The 18,217-nt window shown below is 35.8% G+C and overlaps 2 protein-coding genes across 3 annotated transcripts; both read right to left on the bottom strand.

Annotated features, from left to right (window-relative positions):
- Positions 1 to 6,489: 6,489 nt before the first annotated feature.
- On the bottom strand, positions 6,490 to 12,134 carry LOC113288780. 2 transcript variants are annotated; one of them, XM_026537898.1, is made up of 6 exons: positions 12,010 to 12,134; positions 11,117 to 11,208; positions 8,705 to 10,962; positions 8,246 to 8,560; positions 7,541 to 7,634; positions 6,490 to 7,450 (listed from the first exon to the last, which is right to left on the bottom strand). In XM_026537898.1, the coding sequence occupies exons 3-6, from the start codon at positions 9,457 to 9,459 to the stop codon at positions 6,677 to 6,679; spliced, it is 1,938 nt and encodes a 645-aa protein (XP_026393683.1). In that variant the 5' UTR covers positions 9,460 to 10,962; positions 11,117 to 11,208; positions 12,010 to 12,134; the 3' UTR covers positions 6,490 to 6,676. The 2 variants fall into 2 exon arrangements, with proteins under 2 accessions (XP_026393683.1, XP_026393684.1); XM_026537899.1 differs by having other exon boundaries at positions 8,705 to 10,958.
- Positions 9,463 to 12,044, bottom strand: LOC113291287. The gene is made up of 3 exons (XM_026540839.1): positions 12,000 to 12,044; positions 11,141 to 11,224; positions 9,463 to 10,962 (listed from the first exon to the last, which is right to left on the bottom strand). The coding sequence occupies exons 1-3, from the start codon at positions 12,042 to 12,044 to the stop codon at positions 9,463 to 9,465; spliced, it is 1,629 nt and encodes a 542-aa protein (XP_026396624.1).
- Positions 12,135 to 18,217: the final 6,083 nt, after the last annotated feature.

Below are 18,217 nucleotides of genomic sequence, written 5' to 3'. Positions count from 1 at the left end.
AAAACCCCTTGTTGATTCTATTGTTTCAACCTCCTCTCATATATTTGATTCTGACTTAGTTCTCAAACTCTCCGAGGTCTTGGACCTGATTATGATAGATTTGTAATAGTCATTGAAACTCGTGAAAATCTTCTTACATTCTCTCAACTCTATCCTATCCTTCTTAGTCATGAAAATTTCTTACCCAATTAAAAAAGCGGGGGTCTAACAACCACAACAAATATTTCGTTTAGGCGATCTGCATGGACTAACTCCGATATATTTCCAAGAGAATCAACTGGACAGTCAGACTCAATCAAGGAAAATACATCCAAGAGTTATATCTCTATTTATCAAATCAATCTGCAATCGAACAGATAGAAATCTATGGGTCGGATTAATATGAGAAATAACTTGGATGGTACCAAAGACCAATATCCAAGCGTCAATCAACAACCAAAGGTTGGATTCACCAATTGATTGAACTACGCACAACCTGTGATATTTCAATTATATAAAAATATGATGCGGAAAAGAAATAACACAGACACCAGAAATTTTGTTAACGAGGAAACTGCAAATGCAGAAAAACCCCGGGACCTAGTCCAGATTTGAACACCACATTGTATTAAGCCGCTACAGACTCTAGCCTACTACAGGTTAACTTCGGACTGGAATGTAGTTAAGCCCTAACCAATCTCACACTGATTAAGGTACAATTGCGTTCCTTACGCCTCTGAATCCCAGCAGGAATCTACGCACTTGATTCCCTTAGCTGATCTCACCCACAACTAAGAGTTGTTATGACCCAAACTCGAAAACTTGATAAACAAATTAGTCTCACACAGAAAAGTATATTGAATATAGAAATTTGTCTCTCACAGAATTACCTACGAGTTTTTGTTCCGTCTTTTGATAGATCAAGGTGAACATGAACCAATTGATACACCGGACTTATATTCCCGAAGAACAGCCTAGTAATATCAATCACCTCACAATAATATTAATCTTATGGTAGCGAAACAAGATATTGTGGAATCACAAACGATGAGACGAAGATGTTTGTGACTACTTTTTATGTTTGTGACTACTTTCTAGCTATACGACTTCTGTCTCAATAGGAGATGGAATATAAATAGACTTCTGAGTGATAGATGAGTTCAAGTCTCCACATAACTTTTGTTTATGAAGTTCCACAAGATCCCCTTAATAGTTCTTCGTCTTCAATCGATGAACTCCGTGAAGTTTAAAGTTCAACTACACATTCTATCTTAATCAGGACATAGTTATAAGTAGACTAGAAATCAAGACTTATAGTTTTGACACCTAAATTTGACAAACAAGCTTGAGATAGCAACACTTGCAAGTTCGACCGAGCATTGCTCTAACACCAATATCGTTCCCAATCTTCAGAACCAGCTGCCACAAATTTTTTGGCTAAAAATCAGACTTCAAACATACCTAATATAACCCTTGCTAGTCCTAACTCGAATCAAAATTTAACTAGAACAACTAACTACAACCGAGGTGGTTATAGAGGGCATGGTGGTTATCATCGTGGTTGTGGAGGTCGTTTTTAAGATTATTCGAATTCTAACAGATCCATATTGGGCCCTACTCCAAATTATTGTCAAGTGTGCAATAGAGCAGGTCATCAAGCTCTCGAATGTCAATATCATTTTGATTATTCCTATCATCCGAATGATCTTCCATAATCATTCAGCAATACAATTTAATGGAACGCCATATTATCAACACTGGTATGCGGATACAGGCGCTACGAACCACATGATATTGATACAATGTCAATGGTGAATCGTACTGCCTATCAAGGTATGGAACAAGTAACAAACGATAATGGTAGTCTTATTCCCATTACTACTACTGGTAATATTATGCTACAAACACCACATGCTCTTATTACTATTAAAAATGTATTCCATGTTCCGAAATTAACCAAAACTTTGCTCTCAGTCTCTCATCTCACTGCTAATTCTGATTGGTGTATCACTTTTAATAAATTTGGGTCTTATATTCAAGATCAAATGGGGAGAATGGTGTTCCGAGGCTCCTAATAAAGATGGTTTATATCAGTTACAAAGTTCCCCCATTCGTTCTAGCATCTTACATGATTCTTCTTTCTGCACAAACTTTAGTGATAAAACTCCATTATCTGTGTGGCACATGCAATTGGGTCATCCTCATCATCGAATCTTTGTTTTTTTTAGAGTCCAACAAGTGTATCCTTCCATACAATAAAAACTCTAATTCTAGAGTGTGTGAAACTTTTGCGAGCGGTAAACTTCATCATATTTCGTTTGTTATGTCAGAAAAAAAATCAAATAAAGTTAGTTCTAAGATTTTCACAGATTTATGGGGCCTTCTCCTGTTGTTTCAATTCTGGATTTCGATATTTTTTGTTACTTGTGGATGATTGCTTTAGATCCAGATGGACTTTTGCTACAAAAACAGAAGTTTTCAACTCTTTTAAGCATTTAAATCCCTTGTCATCGTTTTAACTCAAAAATTCAAATCTTGCAATCTGATGGAGGTGGAGAATATGTCTCTCATCCCCTACGTGATTTTCTATTAAAATATGGAATTTTTGATCAATTTTCTTGCCCACACACACCCAAAAGAATGATGGAGTTGAACGAAAGATTCGTCATGTAGTTGAGACAGGACTCACTCTCCTCCATCAAAATATCTTACCCATCACATTTTGGCCAGAAGCTTTTGTAACCTTTGTTTATCTCATTAACCAAAGATCAACTTCAATTTTAAAATGCCATTCCCCTTACTCGGTTCTTCTTCAACGCCGACATGATTATGGGTTTCTTAAAGTCTTTGGTTATCGTTGTTATCCATATATTGTACCTCGTAGGCACAATAAGCTTGATTATAAAACTAAACCTTGTATTTTTATTGTTACAGTGATCAACAAAAGGGTTACAATGTTTAAAGCGTCAAACAAAGCATGTTTACATCTCTCTCCATGTAATCTTTGATTAGCAATCATTCCTTTTTCGCTTGGAAAAATCGGATTCTTCTCTTGATTTAACTACATCGTCAATGCTTAAATGAGTGTTTGTTGCGCCAAAGCCTGTGGAAGAGTTTAGGTTTGCACTACTACGAGGTAGCTCAATATCGCCAAGAACACAATCACACACACAAGAAGAACAAGTATTTAACGAGGTTGAATCCTCGGGAAGGAATAGCAATTTTACATATCACCGTATAGGTTGGAATATACAAAGCTCAAGCAGAGAAGAAGAGAACTCTTTCATTAGTTCTGGTGTGTTTTTTCTAGTTCTCTCTATGGCTATTTATACACATCAATATGAATGGACACATTCCTTAACAAGGATTACTTTCCTACAAGTATAGGGTTTCCTAACTTAGCTCTAAGAGACAAACCTCTTAAGCTTCTATACTTAGGACACAAGTACTTGGTTTCCTTAACCAACTAGATTTCCTAATCTAGTCCTTGACCATCCTACCAACAATTTTCCACCTCGGATCATGCATTCATGCATGATACGATCAATAGACAAAATCACCTCCATATTCCAACGTCGATTGAACCATCACTGGCTTCCTACGTATCCTCAATAGGAATCAAACCCGACCGTAGTTATCTTAAATGGCCTTACTAGAAGACCTCCACCGGGTTCTTAAGAACCTCTACCCGAAAACAGCCTTTCACCAAACCGGAAGGATGTGGATCAATTTCGAACAATGTCGAAATTTGATCCCAGATACTACTTTAGTCAACATATCAGCTGGATTGTCTTTGGTATCGATCTTCACAAGTGCAATGTCTTCTTCTTCAAGAATTTCTCTCACAAAGTGAAACCGTACGTCTATATGTTTGGTTCTAGCATAATGCACTTGATTCTTAGCCAAATAAATTGTACTTAGACTATCACAATGCACATGCAGTTGGTATTGTACAACTCCTAAGTCATCTAGTAAACCTTGTAACCATATAGCCTCTTTAAATGCCTCAGTCACTGCCATATACTCCGCCTCCGTAGTTGAAAGCACCACAGTAGACTGCAAGATTGATCTCCAACTTACTGGTGCCCCTTCTATGGCAAATACATACCATGTAGTTGAACGTCTCTTGTCCAAATCACTAGCATAGTCAGAATCCACATACCCAACACACAACTGATTGTTACTTCTATCCTTCACAAACTTCAATCCAACATCAATTGTACCATAAAGATACCTCAAAATCCATTTCACATCATGCCAATGTCCCTTACCAGGACAATGCATATAACGGCTGACCATACTAACTGCATGTAAAATGTCCGGCCTTGTACATACCATCGTATACATCCAGCCTCAGCATATGGGACTTGGGCCATATACTTTCGCTCTTCTTCAGTAGTGAGAGACATACGAGCATTCAACTTAAAATTAGCAGCAAGGGGATTACTTACAGATTTAGTTCCTTCGTAGACACCAAACTTCTGTAACACTTTCTTCAAATATGCCTTCTGAGACAAACAAACCTTACCCTTCTCTCTGTCACGTTGAATCTCCATACCAAGAATCTTCTTAGCCTCTCCCAGATCTTTCATCTCAAACTCATATGACAACTTGCACTTCAAATTATCGATCTCTTTCTTGTTATTCGATGCAATCAGCATATCATCGACATACAAGAGCAAATATATGAAAGATCCATCACGTAGCTTCTTGAAGTATACACAATGGTCATAGTGACTTCTTGTGTATGTCTGTCCAATCATAAAATGATCAAATCGCTTGTACCACTGTCTTGGAAACTGCTTCATCCCATACAACGATTTTTTCAGCTTGCATACACAATCTTCTTTTCCAGCAACCTTGAACCCACTCGGCTGAGTCATATAGATCTCCTCTTCTAGATCACCATGTAAGAACGCCGTCTTAACATCTAGCTGAACTAGGTCTAAATCATATTATGCTACCAAGGCCAACAAAATACGGATTGATAAGTGTTTTACCACCGGAGAGAACACCTCATTGTAGTCAATCCCTTCTCCTTGGGCATAACATTTTGCAACTAACCTTGCCTTGTAGCGTACTTGATTCACTGAAGATCCTTCTTTATTAGCATATACCTACTTGCACCCTATGGCCTTCTTACCGTTCGGAATCTTCATAAGAATCCATGTGCCATTCTTGTAAAGAGACTCCATCTTGTCCTGCATTGCACCTTCCCGTTCTTTACACTCTACATTGCATACAACTTCTAAGTATGAAGTAGAGTACCATCTTCAACAACTGGTAATGCATAAGCAATGTAATCATTCATCCAACCAGGCTTCCTGGTTGATCTTTTCGGTTTGCTGGTTGTTATGGTCTCCGTGACCGTAGCTTCTGTATCTTCTACTGACTCTTGTTCCTTTTCCTCAACAGTGTCATTATCATTTGGAACTTCAGTAGTTACCTCTCTTGCAGATCCAATGTCTTCAGAAGTATTCTGAACAGATACAGACTTAACTGGAATTTGTGCAGTTGCATCAATCTCCACCTGCTGCAAAGGCTCACTAGTACTCACTACAAGAAAACATGGCTTTGGTGACGATAGTTTTTGCGGCGAAGAATATTTCATCGCTGAAGCTTAGTTATTGTGACCAAATTAATTTTTGTCACTGTTATTCGGTTTTCAGCAACGAGACTCGGGTTTCGTCACTCATAAGTTTTTAGTGACCTTATTTAGAGACGAAATAATGTCTACTCACTAATGAATTTTTTGTGATTATATATGTTTGTCACCATTCAATGCTATTGTGATGATGCTAAAAAATTGACATAAAATATTTTTGGTGATAATCTATAAATTTCGTTACAAAATAAATGTTTATACTGTCAAAATTAATTCGTCACTAGCTAATTTTATAGTGACGAAACTAAATGTTTGACGCTATATTTATTTTTAGTGAGCATCAACTTGTTTGGTTGCAAATATTTATATAGTAACAACTTCTAATCGTCACGAGACAGAACATTCGCAACGAACTAGATTTTGTCGCTTTAGTCATTTTCAGTGACACTATAACTTCACCGCAGTTCGTGATTTCAGTGATTACTGAAATGTTGTCACCAAGATTTTTTTATGGTGATAAAAAAATACGTAGCTGCTAAAGAATAAGTTTGTGGTAACAATATATTTTATCATGTAAAACATAATACTTAAAAATAATGTAATAAAGTAGAGAGAATCAATTCACTTGTCGTAGTAATTTTTCATTAGGGGAAACATACAAGTCGTCATTTGTTTACGTCGTTTAATGGGAAAAGATCGAAAAGAATGCTCTATAAACCAAAGGCTGATTCTATAAGATTGGGTGCAACGAGCCTTCCTTTTCCTGGACAACAATTTCGTGTTTTGCCATTTCAAGTTTAAACCGGGGAAACGAGCACCTTAAGTTATGCTAACAGAAAAGATCACCATGCACAAGGAGAACAGAAAAGACACAAAAAACACATGAAGAAAGTGGATTCCCGGACTGCATTAGAAAAAAAATTTGAATTTGAGACAGAATATTGAAATCCAACCAACAACTAAAATAACCAATCCCTTTGTTCAAAAAGAAAAAAAACAATCTCTGAATCATTGAAAGATAGAGAGCTATTGTTCTCATCAAAATAATTATCAAACCAAACAACTATTTTTAAGTAAATAAAATGCAAATAACTAATCCTCTAAATCTGTATCATTGTCAACTGGCTCATTGTCTTCCTCATCCACCTCTGAGTCATTATAATCAACCAATGTATCATCTTCTTCCTCGACATCAACATCATCCTCGTCAATATCAACTGCACATACAATCTCTGCATCTACCAACTCTACCTCCACATCATCTCTATGGAGTTCATCTAGTCCAACATTATTATCTTCTTGTATGACTGATGATACTGTTACATCTCCAGTTTGTTGATAAACATCTTCTTCTTCTTCTTCATCAGCATCATCATCCATTTCAAGAAAATCCCATATATGTCTGTGATGCATCTTTAGAACCACTTTCCAGTCTGCTCCGAATTTATGATCATCCAGGTAGAACACTTGCCGCGCGTCCGATGCGATAACATATGGGTCTTTCTGATACCACGTACTACTCACATTTAAACATGTCAAATCATAATCTGTTTTAAGATTTTTCTTCCGTGGAGTCAAATCGAACCAGTCACACTTGAATAACACAACCCTATAATTGTTCAGGTATTTTACCTCAATAACATCACATAATGTACCATAAAACTCAATTTCCTTGCCTTCAAATACTGAATCAACTACCAATCCACTATTTTGGGTTGTTCGGCGAGCTTCACGTTGTTTCGTATGATACCGAACTCCATTCAGGTTGCAAGATAAATATGAGTTTGCTCGTAACTCAAACCCCAAAGCCAATGAATACAATTCGTCAGTAGCTTCCGGTGAATTGATAGAACGCAAATCAAACATCTGCAAATTGTTTGAAAAAGACTACGTGAATAAATATACAGCAGAGATCATAATGTATTAAAACTTCAGACAATGAAATTTTCCACATACCCGATTCTTAAACCAAACAGGAAACTCTTTTTGTTGCCGTTGTGACAGCAATTTATCATTATTCGTCTCTTCTTTCAACTTCTTGAAGTGTTCCCTATATTTTAAAACAGAAAAGTTAATCGCATAGAATCTGAAATACACATACGACACTCCAGTGGAGTCCCTCTCTGAAACGTTCATTCCATGAGCTACACTTGTTTTAATCATTCTTTAAATAAAAGCATGGGACTCTGAACTCATTCAAACAAATACACACACATTCACAAAAACAAACAAACACCGATAAACTTGGCACACCGAGTGTCTCTGCCACAACTACAAGTAATAAACGTGTTTGACGCTATGGCTCAACTATTGTCTGAGACTACTGGCGTTATAAGCAGTTCTTTCAGATAAGATTAAATATAAAAATAAAAGATGTTCATACCCAACTATAGGATTAAATTTCCAAAATAGTGACCAAATACTAAAATTGAGATATCACTTTGGTAGATACTACTTAAACAACTGAGGTTACAAAGAAACTATGGAATTTATCTACCAACCTACCTAGAATAAATACTAAAGAGTGTACATGTTTACGAACAGCATCGAATAGAGGTCCACTTCATTAGGTCCTAAGCCATGCTCCTAAGTTCGGAACTAATGTGCAAACATAATAACCACTGAAAATAATCTTAGAAACAACTTGATAGTTTTACTTACTTCATGTAAGGCTGCACCTCTTTGCAATTGTTAAGGATGTACCAATGTATCTGATCTCGTTCTTCTGGTGACAATGACTTTATTTCTGTAGCGCCAGTTGGGCAGACTTTTTGAGCGAAAACAAATATTGTTCCTTGGTGTCGTAGACTGCCATCTAATTCATCATCATTTCGTTCTTTCCTATTAAATTTACTTTCAGTTTCGGTGAAGTGCATCGAGATGAATGTCAAGCATTCATTAATGATGTAAGCCTCTGCAATTGAACCTTCTGGGCGCGCTTTATTTCCCACGTAGAGTTTAAGTGTTCCTAGGTACCTTGATATATATACAAGAAGGTAAACATCAGTAACTATACATATAATTATTGAGAAAACAATCATTACAGAAAAGTTATAAGTGAAGTATGACATAATTGAGAGCTCTGTACACTAGAAAAAGCATTAAAAACAAGTAAAATACCTTTCGATTGGATACATCCAACTATATCCAACTGGTCCAACAAGTTTTGCTTCCCGTGGCAAGTGAACAGCCAAATGAACCATCACATCAAAAAATGCCGGTGGAAATATTCGCTCCAACTTACAAAGGATCAATACAATATCCTTTTCTAATTTATCCAGGTGACTCACAGTCAAAGTCTTTGCACATAAATCATGAAAGAAGTTACACAAATCAATTATGGAAGTACACACATCTTTGCGAAGATAAGCACGAATTCCAACATGAAGAAGTCTTTGTAACAAGATGTGGCAGTCATGGCTTTTCAGACCATGTATCTTTCCATCAGCAATGTTAGCACACCTCGATATGTTAGCCGCATAACCATCTGGGAACTTCACCGACTTCAAAAACTTACAAAAATCTCTTCTTTGTTCTGGTTTTAATGTATAACATGCTGGGGGTTTTTCGAATTTATCTCCCTTAGGCCGTAGATGCAATTCTTTCCTAATGTTCATATCTTCGAAATCTAACCGAGCTTTCTCTGTATCCTTGTTTTTCCCATCAATACCTAACATCGTTCCGACAATGTTATCACATATATTCTTCTCCACATGCATAACATCAATCTTATGTATGATTTTGAGATGTTTCCAATATGGAAGCTCGTAGAAGATACTCTTCTTCGTCCAACTCAGTTCTTCCTTGGAACGCTTTCTTTTCTTAGTTGAGTAACTCGGATGTTTTCCGAAACGATTGATCCCAAGATTCTGCATTTGCTACAACAGTTGATCCCCTGTTTTCTCTTCCGGTGGATCCCGTTTTTCTTTATGTCCATCATGAAGTCTGCTATCTCGCCAGGTATGACCAGGATTCAAGAACCGTCGGTGACACAAATAACCTATCTTGCTTCTCAGTTTCCGTGAAGGCGGATCATCATTACACACGGGACAGGCGAGATACCCTTTTGTACTCCAACCAGATAAATTAGCGTATGCCGGGAAGTCATTTATGGTCCATAACACAGCTGCACGCATACAAAAAACTTTTCCTGTCGAGACATCACGAGTTTCCACACCGACATCCCACGGCTCTTTTAACTCATCGATTAAAGGGCGCAAATATACATCAATGTCATTGCCAGGTGCTTGCGGTCCAGGAATAAATAACGACATCATGAAAAAAGGTTGCTTCATGCACTTAAAAGGAGGGAGGTTGTACGGCATCAGCACCACTGGACACAAGCTATACGCATTGCTCATATGTCCAAAGGGATTAAACCCATCAATAGCAAGACACAACCTCACATTACGAGGTTCTGCCGCAAACCATGGATACCGCGCATCAAAATCCTTCCATGCTTCAGCATCAGCTGGATGCCTTAAAACACCATCTTCGACATGTCTGCCCTTATGCCATCTCATGTCACGAGCTGTGTGTTTTGACGAAAACAGTCTCTGCAGTCTTGGTTTTAAAAGAAAATAACGCAGCACCTTGTGTGGGATCTTCTTACCTTTACCGTCATTAAACTTGTATCTAGATTCACTGCATACCGGACATTTGTCTTCCTTTTCATACTCCTTCCAGAATAAAGCACAATCGTTTTTACAAGCATGAATTGACTCATAACCCAATCCTAAACCCTTCAACATTCTTTTAGCTTCATAATATGAACTGGGAATGCTGTTGTTCTTTGGAAAAGCTTTTTTAAGTAACTCCAGATTCATCTCGAAACTTTTATTACTCAGGCGGTTAAGAACTTTGATATGCATTAACCTTACCAAGAATGTTAACGACGTAAAGTCCTTACAACCAGGATATAGCTCTTGCTTAGCTTCATCTAATAATGCGGAAAATATGGATAAATCAGCTTCAATATTTTTCTCCCCTCCATCCTTCCCATCAGAAGTTAAGGATTCAACATTTTCACGTAACATCTCAAGTATAGCCTCATTTTCATTCCCAATAAAAGTTGTTTCATCATTATGGACATTGACAGAACTTGACGCTGACTGATCTTGTGCAGGGTTGTCTTCTTCTCCATGATCATACCATATTGTATATCTATAACTAACTGCCATTCCATATTTAAGCAAATGATTCTTGACCAAATCTAACGAAACTGGGTCGTTTCCATTCAAGCATTGTTTACAAGGGCATCGACACTTGTCCTTTTTGATTCTTATGAGATGATTTTTGGTCATCTCAATAAAGGAATCAACACCTGACCGAAACTTTTTACTCAATTTGTCGGGCTCCTCTGTCCAACTTTTATCTATCTTCAATTCAATAAGGAAAAAAAAAGGTATCACAAACACATGCTAGCATATGTGGGCAGAAAGAACATGTATGTATGTATGTATGTGCAGATATGGTGTTGGAAATAATACCAACACAGATAGGTAAAAGAGTGGTAGTAAAACAAGTACTTACCATGGTTTCTTTGCTTTATTATACCAGTGAAAGATCCTGACCAGCAAACTTACAGCAGGCCCTTGGAGCCAGAATAGTGATTCTACAATACCCTGCATCAAGAGACAGCTGCTTAGACACACAAGTAATAAATAGTAATCATACTTAGTCAGATAGAGATGATAAAGTATAAAGTCTTGCATAATCATAATCACAATAATGGAACGGCGAGCAGATGAGATAGAGATGATAAAGATAAGGCAAAACCTAGAGTTGTGAGCCTCGAAGAGCTAATAGGATTTTTTAAAGTACAACTTTTCATTATTTTTTTTCCAAATCATTATTCAAGGGAGCCTGTATAGTTAGATTGGTCTAGCATACATTTAAATCCACAAACAGCTAACTAACAAATTATGGCCAAAGTAATCAAGAGTCTTATCCGATCTGACTTCTCTAAAAGTGATCAAGCATGAGTTCAGTATATTTCCAGAATTTCAACATCACATCAATCCAATCTAAATCAAATTCGCAGCACTTCATCAGCTGTTTCCAAATCTTTTCCCAACTTTCTTTAGAAATCGAAAGTCGGAACCCAATTCCTAACCGTTTCAAAATGTTAATAAAGAAAACGAAACCGAAATTACACAAACAAGCACCATTCACCGGAGGTATATATTTTCACCGGCACATTTTAGCAGCGGATTATCCCAAATTGCACAGAAAAATTAAAAATAAAAAAATTCCATACATATTTTTCAGAAGTCATTAACTATTTTGCGGATGGAGTATCCGGTGGAGAAGCAGGTAATCGTGAAGAAAAATTTCTCATAGGAAACTGATCTTGATAATAATCAGAATGCATATCATCAGAAACACCTTCATCAAAATTAAGCGCATAACTAACCGAATCATACCTGAAATCAGCAGAATGTCTTCGATTCCTACCCATCTTACCCATTCATCATCGATTTCGATTTCGTTTTCTTTATTTTACGGAAGAACAGAGAAGAAAGAAGAGATTTCCATTTTTCCCTTTTTCTATGAAAGCCCTAGAAACTAGGCATATGGGAAACTCCGTTGGGTTATAACATAATGTATCCAAACTTAGTATAATAAGTTGCTCCATAGTTACTAAACCGTTCAGTTATCCAAGAGACCCACATGGAGCCTTGGTATGCCTAAACTAACTTGGATGGATCGTAGTAAATTCTTACCTGGGAAAAATATCTTCTTTTTAGATTTATTTTTTGAAGCATTTTTTATTTTATTTTTTCCAGTGAATCACATTTTTTATTTTTTTTTGTAAGTTAAGTGCATTAAGAAAGAAGGCTATTATTGGGGCGTCACATTCCATTAGAGGGGCGTCATCTAATAGGACAAAAACGGGTCATCCATAAGTAATATCAAAAACCCCTTATCTTAAATAATTTTGTAATGACTAAACAACCCTTATTTAGTTAATTTTAATTTAATTTAATTAGATAAAAATTAAATTAATGAATTCTGTTGTATACTTGGTGAATTCTGGGAAAAAGTTTTTGTGGGAAGAAAAACTGGCCGTAAAATAAACTTCTACGGTTGGAAATAATCCAAATCTAGACGAAAATTTACTTCTACGATTGGAAATATTCCAAACCTGGATGTAAAATCACTTCTACGGTTGGAATTAAAAGGAACCTGGACGTAAAATGAGCTTCTATGGTTGGAACTAATTCAAACCTGGACGTAAAACTACATGCAAATAAAATTCTACAGTTGGAATTAATTCAAACCTTGACGTAAAATCACTTCTACGGTTGGAATTAAAAGAAAACTGGACGTAAAATCGGATTCTACGGTTGGAATTAAAAGAAACCCTGGACGTAAAATGAGCTTCTACGGTTGGAATTAATCCAAACCTGGACGTAAAATTACATGCAAATAAAATTCTACGATTGGAATTAATCCAAACCTGGACGTAAAATCACTTCTAGTTAAAGGGTAATCTGACATTTTGTATATGTGTTAGGATATCCCATAACCACTTTTTTGGACATTAAAAATCCAAGTGAAGCCCCTCTATTGGAGTGTGACGCCCCAATAATAGCCTTCTTAAGAAAAGACTAACTTAGGGAGTTAGTAACCCTTACATTTCCGAGAGTGGAGCCATCTAATGTAGAGTTATGGGAAAGTACCCTTACATTTTTTTTGATTGAGAAGTTGACTACTTCAACATTCTGCATCCGTAAGTGGTCATTATGCATATATATATACACAAAGTATATCGTTGTTTGTAACCAAAATTTTCTTTGTGACTCGTTTTTTCATCAAATTTAAATTTAAGTTAACTATAAGCATAAATGTATTACAAAGTTAAAATTTATCTTGTGAATCAAGAATTTAAATACCAACCCTAAAATTTCTGGTGTAACTAAAATTTGTTAACACGGCTTTATATTTGTGAACTCGCCACTTAATACAAATTTCAACCACAAGTGTAATATAATCTCTAGGTGATTTAAAAATTTACTTTCCAACTCGAGATTTATCAGTGCGCACTTGAAATTTGTTAGCACGTCCTAAAATGCACCGGGTATCTTAAAATCCTTGCACAAGATCATTTGCTTAGTATCAAAATGCATTTTCTCTAAGAGATAGCGGTCCTCCAGGAATTTCAGATAAATCATCGGATGTTCACGCGCCAAAGGCGCGCTGGATTGTAGAAAAAACTAGGGTTTTAATTTAATATATTTTACTGTCTGAAATAAAAATAGGACTACCCTTGGGATCCTACAATTTTGTTATAAATTTTCCAGTTTCACTTTAATTTTTCCAGTTTCTTCTGATCGAGAAGTTGTGTTCCCATCGGCCTCCCACAACTAAAACGACCATTTAATATACACAAATTTCAGTTTGCTAAAGGATGACAAACCTTGATTGCACAAATATGCTTGGTTTGTTTATATATCAAATCACTTTATGTTGTTGTAACTCGGTATCATTGACGCATTGTATCGATCTTGTGTTTTGAGGCCGTTATGACATTGGTACTTGATAAGGTGAATCATGGTTGGAAATCGCTAAATTTGGTTGTTTATTATTAAAACCTCTATGGTTGCAGTCGCCAAATTCGAATCACTGACAAAAGTGATCCCCCTTTTTATTCAACATATATGCAAGAACATATTAAAACATATGTTTATATGGCCTCAATTTCAAAAATATCTTGTACATGTACCCAAAACACTATTATCTATAATTAAATTTTTCTTCGTGACTCGAAATTTACGCCAAATTCAAAGTTAAATACAAGAATAAATGTAGTACTGTGCGAAAATTTATCTTTTAACCCAAGAACGTACATCCCAACTCCAAATTTTTTCGGTGTGATAAAAACTTGTTAACTCGGTTTGAAATATCCTCGTTATCTTCTTATTTCTTAGAGTAATTCTACAATCTCACTTTAATTTTTCCAAGATCTCTCTGATATATATCCAAATTTATTTCTATCGACAAGTTGAGTTCTTTATTGGCTACCAACCGTAAATGTGGTCATATAATATATAAATAAAACAAAAACATTACATATGCATAAAATTTTCTCAGACTTCACTCTAATTTGTCCAAATTTCGTTTGATTGAGAAGTTGAGTATTTGAGTATTTCATCTGCCTCCTATCCTGAAAGTGGCCACTTAAAATAAATTCCAACCACAAGTGTAAAGAAATATGCATCCCAACTCGAATTATTTCGATTTTGGGTAATCTTCAATTCTTTTTGGCGCCATGTAAATCAAAAGGAAAAAATGCTAGGCAGGATTTTTTCCCGCTTGATCTTCCATTTTCTCTCTTATAAATACAGTCCCAAAGTTATCAAGTTTTGCTCACAAGATACCAATTGAAGGTAATTTTTTTCTAGATCTCACGTCAATCTTCAATTTTATATGTTAAATCATATATGCAAAGCCCTAATTTTGTAGTTGTTTGTTCTCCAGGATGATTTTATCCCTTGGTTATCCTAACTTCAAGGATTTTCAGAACTCTAGCTTAAGGTTTGTTCCGCGACTTTGAGTTCCCTTTGTATTCTGTTGTTTAATTGTATTCCTTTACCAAATTTAAAATCTCAAGTAATCACTGCAGTGCTCAATCCCTATAAGTATACTTTATTTTATGCATTTCTGTAGATTTAATGTTTGATTATTTGTGCTATGGAACCAAAAGTTGTTTCAATCAACTTTCATTAATTTCAGTAGGTTAATTGTTTGATCTATTGTTTTATTGAACATAAAGATGTTTTTCTCAAATTATTTTAAAGTGTTTCATCAATTTGTATTTCTGAACAAGCTGTATTTTTGTACTTTGTCTTGTTTAGTAGTCTGTAAGTTAATTGTTTGATCAATTGTCTCAACGAATAAGCAAATAATCGTAATATCCATTGTGCTTATCTCTCTTTTTGTTAATGTAAATTGACCTAAAAGTATCCCTCTTCTATTTCTCGTGTAGTTTGGTAGTCAGTATTTGAGTACCGTAATTTATCTATTTTTGCTCGATAACTGAGTACCGTAATGCAATCAAATGTCACCGCTTCATATAGCTCAGGACCTCGTAATCTGTACTTTTTTCCTCCATAAGTAGGTTGTTTGAATATGTTCAGTTGGTGCTGTTATTTTTCCATTGTTTTTTTTAACCCACCCAAACATGAATTCCTGATTCTGTAGTTGGGTTTCTTGGCTGTTCTTTTAATCATGGTGTTGTTTCATTTCCCAGGTTAAAAAGGGTGAACAATAATGAACAACTAGATTCAACAACATCATCTTCTGAGGGTACCTGTTACTTCTCCCCTTTCTCTTCTTTTTGGACTTTTACTTCATTAATCTCCACAGTTAGATGGGTAATTTTTGATCCCTTTTATACTTATGTATGGAACTTGATTGACTTCACAATTTTGTGTGCTAGCTGAGACTTTGTTAGCGTTATTTAATTGAGTTGGTAACTTAAACAGTTAAAATTAGCATTAAGCACTTTTAAGTCAGCAACAATCACAGAACATAATTTAGGTCTGCAATTTATAACCTTTTTTATCTAGGTTAATGCAACACTCACAAAATATGATTATTTAAGGTTTTCTCGTTTTTCAATAACTCAGATCACCTTGTATATGTGTCAGTAGGTCGATTTGGTAGCTTACTTGGCCCCTTCCTTCTCTAACTGATAGCAGTAGTGTTTGAAAGTTCTTTCTGTTACTTGGAGTCTGAAAACTAAGTTGAACAACAAATTTTTTTTCATCTTGTTAATCACTTTAGTGTTTACTGCTCTCACTTTTGCATAATATGCCTTGTTATAAAATACATGTAGAGTATCACTTTTGTAGTATTCACATTATCTTTATTACCTTCCCATAAAATTGATCTTTTTCACATTTGTAGACACAACAACAACATCAAGGAACGTGAGGGGCCCGACACGAGGGCTGAAGCTGGATGCATTGATTGCAGCTAACAAAGGGAAGCTTTCTGTAAACTTCTCTGAATTATAAGGAAAGCCGTACTGTGAAAACGCCAATCCACTCGCAAGCGAGTGTGGGGTGATTGTTCGCTCGCTTGCCCTGTTACAATATAAGTCATGGACCAAAATACCTCTGCGCGAGAGAGATGCGTTGATTGAAAGACTCAAGGTAATGCACTTCTGTTAAGAATACTTCAGTTAGAATTAATAGGTGAATAATAATAAAGTTTTTTTGCAGAATAAATTCATCTTGGACACTTCTTTGCCGTTGGTGAAGGAATTCTTAATGAAATCTATGGGCGCAAAGTACTCAAATCGTAGGAATAAAATGTCAATCCATTTTAATTTGTCCTTAGAAGCTGGAACTTATGAAGAGGCCAAGAAAAATCCGTATAAGACCGTGTCGCTAGAAGATTGGGACTGGTTGTGCGACCCTGTGTTTTCCAGTGAAAGTTTCAAGGTATTGTCTTTATCATCTTCTTCTTTGGTATTGTCTTTATCATCTTATTCTTTTGGAACATGTTTTTAATTGTCTTTATGTAAGTTGTTAATTTGCTTTTTCTTTATTTAAAATTTGCAGAAGCGCTCTGCATCAGGTGCAAAATCTAGAGAATTTGTTCCGTTCAACCATTGTGGAGGTTCTAAGTCACATGTGGTCCATAGGGCGGAGGTATGTTCCTTTATGAATAAGAATATGATTTTCTCTTACAGTGATGTTTGTGCAGATGTATAAATTTTTTAAGTCCTTTAGAAGCTTAGGATGGAATATGGAATGTGATTGTCTAGTGTTTACTCTTTTTCTGTTGCAGCATCAACTCACTTGTTTTTTATTTCCTGTGTAAAACAGAAACGGAAAGATGGATTCGAGGAAGGAGACATTCAAACATTCTATGACACCCATACATCTACCAATAAAGAAACGGGCGAAGTTCTTTGGATCTCTGATGAAGCTCGCATCAAATGGGTGAGTATAGACAGTATTAATGTTACAGTTTGTGTTGTATATGTCTAAACCAATAGGATTCAGAAACACACCACACCCAATAAGTTTTTGTAATTTCTTACTTATACAATTTTATATCACTAGAATTAAACTACTGGTTTGACATTCTGGTGTAGTTGCTAATTATTCTCTCTATCATGCATCTCTATATAGGAGACGATGAATGAGATAATGCAACAAGGCAGCGAAGCGGGAGCTACACCACCCACAGAGGCAGAAGTATGTGCTCAGGTTTTAAAGAAAAAGCAAAGACGACGTCGTTCTGCGACCACTGTTTCTAACAATGAAGGAATTCATGAAATGCTGCAAGCGCAGGCTGATAGAATTCAAGCTCAGGAAGAGCAAATACGCGCCCAGAATGAGGCCTTCAAAAATATGAAGGAAGACAGCGAAAAGGTCATAAGAAACATGCAGGATATGATGATGCGTTCTCTGGGGTTGAACAATATTACCGCTAATGGAACTGAACAACATTAATGTTTTAGTCTTAGTATTTTTTTTCTCTTTTCTAGTAATGATGTTTATTTATTGGTAGAGTTTAATTATCAGGATTTTTCTAGTTTGGATTTTATCTAAACAATTTATTTTAATGGCAATTATTTTTTATTCAATTTATAATTTATATTTTTTTTTATAT

This window comes from Papaver somniferum, chromosome 6 (assembly GCF_003573695.1).
Source record: "Papaver somniferum cultivar HN1 chromosome 6, ASM357369v1, whole genome shotgun sequence".
NCBI classification, from domain to species: Eukaryota; Viridiplantae; Streptophyta; class Magnoliopsida; order Ranunculales; family Papaveraceae; genus Papaver; species Papaver somniferum.
Note: the sequence above shows the minus strand (reverse complement) of the source record. Positions and strands in the feature narration are given on the sequence as shown.

Coding starts and splice junctions, on each gene's coding strand:
- LOC113288780 (XM_026537898.1), bottom strand. CDS start 9,459: ATGCAGAATCTTGGGATCAATCGTTTCGGAAAACATCCGAGTTACTCA. Junction 7,635..8,245: donor GAGGTGCAGCCTTACATGAA/GTAAGTAAAACT, acceptor TTTAAAATATAG/GGAACACTTCAAGAAGTTGA. Junction 7,451..7,540: donor CTGTTTGGTTTAAGAATCGG/GTATGTGGAAAA, acceptor AACAATTTGCAG/ATGTTTGATTTGCGTTCTAT.
- LOC113291287 (XM_026540839.1), bottom strand. CDS start 12,044: ATGGGTAGGAATCGAAGACATTCTGCTGATTTCAGGTATGATTCG. Junction 11,225..11,999: donor CTGATTTCAGGTATGATTCG/GTTAGTTATGCG, acceptor GTGTCTAAGCAG/CTGTCTCTTGATGCAGGGTA. Junction 10,963..11,140: donor CTGGTCAGGATCTTTCACTG/GTATAATAAAGC, acceptor ATTGAATTGAAG/ATAGATAAAAGTTGGACAGA.